At 37.8% G+C, this 9,569-nt stretch overlaps 1 protein-coding gene across 1 annotated transcript; it reads left to right on the top strand.

The window, feature by feature from the left end:
* Window positions 1-1,002: 1,002 nt before the first annotated feature.
* Window positions 1,003-7,215, top strand: LOC140231745 (uncharacterized). Its single transcript, XM_072311897.1, has 4 exons — window positions 1,003-1,218; window positions 1,282-1,434; window positions 5,443-5,743; window positions 6,992-7,215. The coding sequence occupies exons 1-4, from the start codon at window positions 1,003-1,005 to the stop codon at window positions 7,213-7,215; spliced, it is 894 nt and encodes a 297-aa protein (XP_072167998.1).
* Window positions 7,216-9,569: the final 2,354 nt, after the last annotated feature.

Raw genomic sequence — 9,569 nt, 5'->3', positions numbered from 1 at the left:
ATTGATACAGTGAGTGGCCTAGCTTGTTATGGAAACTATACATGAACGTTACTTTGCTGAAAATGTATAACAGAAATGCTGAGAAAGACAAGGGGAGCATTACAGAAGTGCAGTAAATGTCCACAAATGCCCACAAAGAGAAAGAAACTTGAGATCATTCATGCTGATACAAGATGCGAGCTTTGTCCACTGCTCCTGGAGCGTAGGCCTACTCATCTTCCCATTGTTCAAGGCTGAAAGGGAATCAGTACACATTAATGCAAGAAATGTACATTAGCCATATTGAGGTGATTGAAATAATTATTTTGATAGAACGATGATAAACAGGTTATCTTGTCTTTGCTCAATTTACCGCATGTAGCTTTAAGTAGAAATATTCAAGGAAACACTTTAGTGAAAAGTTGATAGGGCAAAGATTTGCACCGTATTGTGGTAAATTTAGCCAACATTTCTTTAAAGGGATAGTACAGTTTTGGTTGAGACTTAACTTCAGGTTTTTATCATTTTTTTGGTGAGATAGTGAGAAACCTCTTATGAAATATGAAAGAGCATGTAATTCCATGAGGATTTCAACGTTTATTTAGTGAAAATTGATTTTGAAATGGCTGAGATATCCAAAACAGAGTGATCCTAATAAAGTGTGGGACCCACATTTTATTACGATCATTTTGTTTTACTTTATTTTTGGATGTTTCAGTCATTCCAAACCCGATTAACTTTGAATTCCTCTTAAAATGGTATGCTCTTTACTATTTCATATGTGTTTTCTTGGTATCTCGCAAAAAGTTAAAAGCCCAATTCTCATCTCCACCAATACTGTACCATCCCTTTAAGTAGAAATATTCAAGGTAACACTTTACTGACAAGTGATAGGCCAAAGATTTGCACCGTATTATGGTAAATTTTAATAGTCTACATTTCTTTAATGTTGTAAAATTTTGCTGAAATCACAGGGACTGTCTCTGTCTGTCTCTCTTCTCTTAAAAATCCATTCAGTAAAACATGCCGAAGTCCATGAAGAAAAAGAAATTCAGAGGCGATAGTTGGCCATTTTGGCGAAAGAGGGGTCCTAACCCAAGCCCTTCACAGAAATACTACGATGCACCCCAAGAACGCATTTGCTTATCAAACAGTCTCCGTGAACGGTCAAGAAACATCAAATGTATAGGCTCTCAGGAGGAATTTTACGATGCCGTGGAATCGTTTTCGAGTGGAAATGTGCACACTACTAAAAGTGATTGGGAAAGGACATCGTCAGATTTGGAGCGACTCCAGAGAGAGAGTGAGAAAAGTGATCGTGAACACCGTGACGAAGGAAGACGAGCTTCCACGAGTGACGTCGATCAGGAAGCTGGGAATCTGTCACCACCAGCAGCTCGTGGCTGGTGGAACTTCTTTATGCCATCTGGGATCAGAAATCTGGTAAGGAAAACAGTATGTAGAATCTTGCAAAATTAAACGAACATTATTTCATATTTTCCCTTCATTCATTTCCATTTTCAACAAAGAGTGTCAGTGTACAAAACGTGTCATAAAGAAAGAAAAATAATAATATTAATACTTTATGTACATCGAAATATTAGACACTATAAATTGAGGAATTGATAGATACGTGCTATTTGCTGCGTTATACTGAAATTGTTGAAAAGGGGGGAAAGCTAAAATGCAAACCTTGTAATATGCATTAAGTTCACAGCCATTATTGATAAAGTATAACAATATAACCATGTACGGGCAGAGAACGTTATAAAAATCCTAATGAGTAAAACACATGAAAAAGCCGCGCCGACAGAACAAAAACCCTACCCTATAAAAAGCCCTTTACAAGGTCGCTAAGGTTCTTGCTGCTAATAATGTGTGTGTGTGGGGGGGGGGGGTGAGAAGGAGTCATGAGTTGAATTCAGAACGGATCAATTTGGACTGGGAAAGGATATAGCAGATGAAAGTAAAAAAAAAAAATTCACACACACACACAAACACACACACAAAACCCTCAAAATTCGGAGAGAGAAGAATATGCCCACTGCCTGGCATCAGTATTGTTTTGGACGAATTGTATAAATCAAAGTCACAACAAGAAATGACTGGAAATTTTAAGGCTGATAATGATTTCTGAAAAATCCGGTATAGGAACTTCAGATAGACAATTTCAGTCTCGATTTAAATGACGTGATAATTGGTGCAAATTTAACACATTCATAAAAGGATTTCTACAACTTATAGGTCAAGCAAATTTACAAAATAGAATGGCTGGGAATGGTTGTCGTAATAGCAGGTGAGATTCGTTCGAATGACGGGTTGGATATTTTTAATTGATTTGTTTTTATGTGGAATAAATCGGAGAAAAAATGACCCCGTTTACAGTGCGAGGCTCGGCCGCGGCCGAAAACCCTCTGCCTGTACTAGCTGTTCAGGATATTAACCCCCTCAACATCGAAAACTAGTATAGTTTAAGGTAGTTTTGTCCTGCAAAGGATTTTTTCCTTCGGCAAATGCCTTTGCCCGAACGGCGACTTCGTCGCCACAGAATTCATTTGGCAAAGGGTCTGAAAACCAGACAATGCCAAATTGCGTTTGTTTACAAGCAGAGCGCCACTACGACAAAATATTGAAAGGTTTGAATCAAAAAGCGCGGCCGAGCCCAGCAGTGTAAACGGACAAAATTGCGGGGCCCGGCCTCGCAACTGAGGCTGGGCTCGGCCACGGCTCGGCCGCGGCTCGACCCAGCCCCGCACTGTAAACGGGGTCTAGGACCCCGTTTACAGTGCGGGGCCGGGCTCGGCCTCAATTGCGCGGCCGAGCCTCGCAATTTTGTCCGTTTACACTGCTGGGCGCGGCCGCGCTTTTAATTCAAACCTTTCAATATTTTGTCGTAGTGGCGCTCTGCTTGTAAACAAACGCAATTTGATATTGTCTGGTTTTCAGACCCTTTGCCAAATGAATTCCGTGGCGACAAAGTCGCCGTTCAGGCAAAGGCCTTTGCCGAAGGAAAAAATCCTTTGCAGGACAAAACCACCTTAAACTATACTAGTTTTCGACGTTGAGGGGGTTAATATCCTGAGTAGCGAAAGATACAGGCAGAGGGTTTGGAAGCCAGACTAAAATTGGCCGCGCAATTGGCCGCGCATTTGGCGCAGTTTGCGTTTACACCACCAAAGATAGTAGAGATATAAGATACGAAGGCGCGCGATAACAATGGACACAAAATGGCTACCCTAAATGACGATACAAAAGAGAGCTAAGTACAAACTCAGTACACCTAGGAACATCACTCATTTCCAAAGGTAATGGTGTTTTTATTATCTTAAAAAGATTTAAAAATTATAGTCGTAGCTTTTTTTCGATTAAAGGGATTATTTTGAAGAACGAGATTTTAGAGTAATAAGGATTATTTCGTGGAGGTAAAAATTTGGCAACAACATGATCTCACAATCAAAAACGCTTGATAAACAACAATAACATTTTCAAAGACAGCGCGTCTCAGGCAAAGACACACATCACCTGAGACGCGCTGTCCCTGAAGCCGCTGCTGTTGTATCAAGCGTCAAGGCAGCGCGTCTCAGGTGACGTGCGTAATACGCTTGAAGACCGCGCGCTGTCCATTTGTTTTGTACAGGATTAGCGCGCACTTTCGTGTCTTATTTATTAAGCGTCTTTGGTTTACACCAAGAAAAGGCCGGGCTCGGCCGCGGCCGAGACCACCTCCAGAGCGAGGTCAAATGCGAGGCCAATTTTGGCCTCGCATTTGGCCTTTTGCGCGTTTACACTGAACTGAAGGTGGACTCGCACTGTAAACGGGGTCAAGGAGACAAACTTAAGTTTGATTTCTAACTGTTACATGAATTGACCCAGGATATGACAGAATAAGTCAAAAATTGTCAATTTATGTATGAGATCTCAAAGGAGTATGAAAAATTATTCGCAGAGCTGTTTTTAGGGAGCAAAAGTATTCTTTCAAGATACCATTGTGTTGAATGAGTGTGACCCCATGTCAAAATACCAAAATTTGAATACGGTAAGATAAGTAGAATGCATGCCATTAGAAGGATGAACGATGGAATAATGATATCATGTTTCACTTTGTTAAAAGCTCCTATATGCTTCGGGATATGGTATTATGGTTTCGAGATATGAATATGCCTCGGAATATGGTACGATCCATGAACGCTCATTTATCAATATGGAATCTGAAGACTGTGATCGAACAGGCTCTAAAGGATACAATGATAGTCAATCTGCATGGGCTTTGCTTGCTCCAACATCCAGGGCTTTATACACAATATTGTAGTCTTCCGTAACAGACAAATATATTTTCTTTTTCTTCGATTTAATTTTTCATTCATTTCGACCCCCCCCCCCCCATATTCCATATATTTTCACTATGTACATGTATATAATGTGAGTGTAAGCAGGAACCCTCCTTTCTATATTGCAGAAAAGAAAAACAAACAAAAAAATCAACGAATGACAGCCATTATTGTCAATTTAATAACGGTATTTTAATTCCTCTTAATGGATTACGTTTAAAAAATATTTGATAAAAATTAAAACGGAAAAAAAGATTATGAGCCGTACCGGCCGTAACCCTATTCTCATTAATGGCAACAAGTAATGTCTGCGTTAAAGATGGGCGTAAATCGTAAATAATCTTACTGCGTCATGGCACACACACACACACACACACACACACACAAAGTACAGAAAAATAAACCTACTGTGATGACATTATTACAATATTTTCGATATGACTATTGATTCTGTTTTTGTAGACACGTCCATTATACAGATATGTATAAAATCGATTTTAAGCCTTGAATTTTACCCCGAGGCCTCGATCCATGTCAAGCTGCTGCTTATGGTCGCGGTCTCCTGCTTTTCTGTTATTATGATAACCAAAATGTTTAATTTCTAATATCAATTTATTTAAATCCCCTCTGTTATATTCTTTTCTCTAAAATTCGTTTAATGAAACGACATGATCATATGCTCTGACTAAATAATTCATTATTATTTACATAATCTACAAGTGTTGATTTGATGTTTCTCCTCCGAACTTTCTTTTTTGTGAGTGATATGCTACATGTTTTATACATCGAATACTGTCATGTTCATAGTGTGTATGTGTATATGTACCTTGAATTAATTTGTAAGACAGTATATGCTTGCTTAAATGTCGTGTATGGTTGGTTTCCAAATATGTGTATTCTTTTGTTATGTGTGATTTGGAAAGAGGCAGAAATAAAATCAATCAATCAATCAATCAATAATATAGTTTGGCATAAAAACAGATGTACTCCATATCTGCAAAGTAACGAAATAAATAGAATGGTAAACATTATGCATAATATTGAATTTCCATAAATAAACAAAATAGCAGAAAGTTGGTAGATGTTGCAACGACTGTGTGTTTGTTCTTTAAAGTCCGGAGACATATCACTGCAGCTCAAAGTTCTCGGCCTCTCTCACCGTCCAATCTCGGTTACTGTCATGACGCAATGCCATGAATCCTCCGTAGACGAGCTAATGAAGAGGTTGCGAGCTGCTCAAACCAAACAGTCACTCCCCTTAGGAGATATCAAGTTCCTGCAGCTACCAGAACATGGCCTGGACACACTCACTTTTCCCCCGCAAACAATCGACGTCATGATCCTCTGCTGTTCCATCAAGTTCCGACGGTTCTCCATCACTGACGTGCAGAACGCTTTGTACGACAGTTTTCTGACCAATGCCAAAAGGACTTTCGGTAAGTTGGTAGGCAGGAAGGCTTTGATGGCGCATGTCTTGAGCTCTGCCATACTTCTGTCTTCGAACAAGATACATTACGTACTCCCTATGCTTCACAGTAGACTCACGTATGTAAATGAGTCCCTATAAGGGTCCGTTTCATGAAGTCATCACAATAAAGTCATAGATTAAATCTTTCACATAAATCTCGAAAGGGCCAATTAAATTCGCTCAAAATAATACCATGTAGCCATACATGAGACTTTCAAATTCATTTTGAAGTCTCTCATAAGCATTATGAGTCTTATGAGTGAAAGTCTCTCATAAGACCCCTGTACTGGGAAGGTAATTGTGAATGGAGTTGAATTTAACATTATGAGCTTCATAATAGCAAGACATGAATGCTCCCAAGTAATGGAGCTTGAGCGCACTGTAAGTGTGGGTTTGATACTAGTGACCGGAGCACTTGTACACTTGTAGTGCTAAAACAGAATGATTGAACCACTGTATCACTGCCATAATTGTTATCATTACAGCTGTATTTAGACTTAGGCCAAAATCCACACAATAATATTATAATGATATTAACATGATATCATCTCAGTGTTACTTGTTACATACTATAGCTACAGAGCATAAGAGATTGGACGATATCATTTTGGACAATTTCAGAACTGTCGAAAAATGTTCAATAGTCGCCGAGATATTTCAGTCGAGGCGACATCGAGCGGAGTGAAGGTAAAAGATATAAAGCCATGCAAAGCGTATTCACGACTTCATGAATTCAGTCATTATTACAAGCTTCTATCTTATATGTGTTCAATGAAACCTGATACAGATAATTTGGGGACCGTGTAATGTGCTATTCTCATCATAAATTGCTGCATTTGCACGGATTTGCTGGTAAATTATCTTGCGTATTTTGTATTTCCAGGTGCTGCGGTGAGTGGAAGGGGAGGGGGGGGGGCTGTGGTTTTTTAGTGGACCTCTCAGTTCTTTTTTTTTTTTCCTCAACTGAAGCATAACTTTGTACTTTTTTGCCAGTATGCATTCTTTTGTTTATTTGTATCATTTATCTTTTACAAAGTCTAATGTTTATGTTTATGTTTATGATGTAATTCCAGATATATTATGCGTTATGTTTTGTTGAAAAAAAAAAGAAGAATGAAAAATAAATGAATTGAATTGAAATTAAAATTGGTTAATGCGATTTCTTTCTTCTTTTTTGTTTAGTTCTTATTCTCTCCGTTTACTTCTCTTGTCATAGGTCGAGAGAAAATCGCTGTAATTGCTCACGACTTTCCTCCGGTGGCAGCAGAAGCGCAAAGACTCCGAATGGCCAACTTCAAGATTAAGCAGCCGAGTATTTTCGAGGCGGCCTCGCTGGTCATGATGTGCGGTGACCTAGGTACACAACTTGACATGAATGTTGCAGATTGGCTCCAACTCGAAGAGTTTATTATCAACGCATCTAAGCTTCCATTCCACTGAGACGATATTCCGTCTGATGCCATATATTTGAATTTTCAAATTTCACAGGTTCTCACAAAGATAAGAATATCAATCAAAATCACATGTAAATGTATGAGAGTGCATGTAAATTGGATGACATGATATCATATGACATTTCAAGTTTCTTAATTTCAATACAAAATGCTGCTCAAATTGTTCCATTTTATTCATTTATACGAGAAGAAACTATTGACTAGTTCAATGTTGAATTAGTTTAGGTGGATATTGGCTAGGCATGTAACAACTTTTAACGGTGGAGTTGTTATATTATTTACTCTTTTTTTGAATAATGATTGAGCGAGTAATTTTTGTGCAGAGAACAATTATAATAGGAGCGTACGGCATCATCACCTCATTTTATTTTCTTATGTAAATGTAGACGATAGCACTGTTACGTGAAGTATTCCCTTCATCTGACTGTGTTAGAATTTCCCTGTTTAGTTTGTTTCATTCTCCGTTTTGTTTTTGTGGGTTTTTTTTTTTTTCTGGTTTGATTCAATCATGTAATGGTGTTTTAGCTGTTTTTGCCGAATGATCATGGTGTGCAAAGTGGTTCCCAGGCTTTGGCCAGCCTTCTTTCTGAAAGGACCAAGGAAAAAAAAAAAATTGATGGACATTCCAATATCAACTGGACCAGATTTTCAAAGTCATCTTTTTTTTTCTCTCTCTCTCTCTCTCTCTTAAAACAGGGTGACTTGTCGAGTTAATGACGCACCCTGTTATGAAATAACGTTTCCAAATACTCTTTGATAAGAATGTATCATTGTCACAGAGAGGCCCTACAGCCATTGTAGGCATAAAATATTTAACTTCAACGCGAGATTTGATTACGATTATCACTAGATTATGAGTAATTCATATTATTTATGCAAGGTGTTGAACTCTGTATAGCACATTCAACATCTTCTTTTTTTCCTTTTTTTTTTTTTAACGGTGATAGCTCTCCGAAGAGGAAAGATATATCTTTCATAACACCCTGTGATTATTCATTTTGCCCGGACGACCCATGACAGAAAAGTTTGTTTACGAACCTTGATCTTATACCATTCTTTTCGTTTTCTTCTTGTTGGTATGTTTTAATTAGTAAGTCATTGTCAGTATTGTCGCAGCCTGCTTCATCTCACCTGTGTCGATTTCCATCTACAATTTGAAATGATATATTTTCCAGCGTTGACCATGGAATACTTGACATCGCATCCATCTACCTTGATGGACAGTATACGTGCCGCTTATTTCTATTGGTCTCAGTACACTTTAGCTATAATAATTTGTAGAAATACCACACGCACTATATGGAAAATCCTTGCCATCTGTTGTAAGAGCTTTAAGGCCCATCAACTTCAAACATATTCACAAGACATACTGCAGGTGCAATTAATCCTTGCTAGGCTATTAGGCTTTCTAAAATTCTTTTAATGCAAACGCCTTCAGTAAAAAGGTGTGTCATTACTCTTTACAAAGGTACCAATTATTGGTTATTTAAAACTCATTTCGTCTGCACCATCATCAGTTAAGCTGTTGGTATATATTCCGTGTCATATGATATATATGCATGACGATTGCAGTACCGAATTCTGTATATATTTCCGAACACTAAGCCAAGGTCCATTGCACTTTTTTTTTTAACTTCCCTGGTAAAAAAAAAAACAAACAAACAATGATAATAATAAAATAATAGAATAAAACAAAATGAAATAAATAAAATAAAATAAAATAAAATAAAATGAAATGAAATAAAATATTTGAATAAAAGTCAGACTTTTCCCAGATTCGAACAAGATGAAATAATGATGCCTTGTCAAAATCAACTCAAAATTGACGAAAAGCATTACAAACATGGTGCAGGAAATCCGTGTGAATTGCTTTGCGTATAGCTTGGCTACTTCATTTGGCAGCGAGTAATAAAAGATTTTTGAGTCGAAAAGAAGTTATGTTTTGAACAGCGAAATGACTCATTGCGGAAATTTAGAAAGAATAATACAGCTCCATATTGGTCCGTTTTGAAGTCTGGCGAACACAATGATACGATTGAGGCCCCAGTTGCATTGTTTTGATTTCCTGACCACTTTTGGAAGATTGGCAACAGCAACGCTGATCATTATCAATTATCTGTGACCTCACTCGATGGCATACAGGCTGAAGTTGTTTTGATGGTAAGCATCTTTTATATGATCCATTCTCGGAAGATGAAGTTGAATCCACGAGAAAGAAATTTAAATATGATAGGCGTGTGGTATAGATGAAATACGTAATGAATTTTTAAAGGATTGGCACAGAAATATGATCATGATAATAGTCCGCTTTTGTTAATGGTTAATATCGTGTTAGATACA

This window comes from Diadema setosum, chromosome 8, assembly GCF_964275005.1.
Source record: "Diadema setosum chromosome 8, eeDiaSeto1, whole genome shotgun sequence".
Lineage (NCBI taxonomy): Eukaryota > Metazoa > Echinodermata > Echinoidea > Diadematoida > Diadematidae > Diadema > Diadema setosum.
The sequence above is the reverse complement of the archived record's forward strand: the minus strand, read 5'-3'. Positions and strand labels throughout refer to the sequence as shown.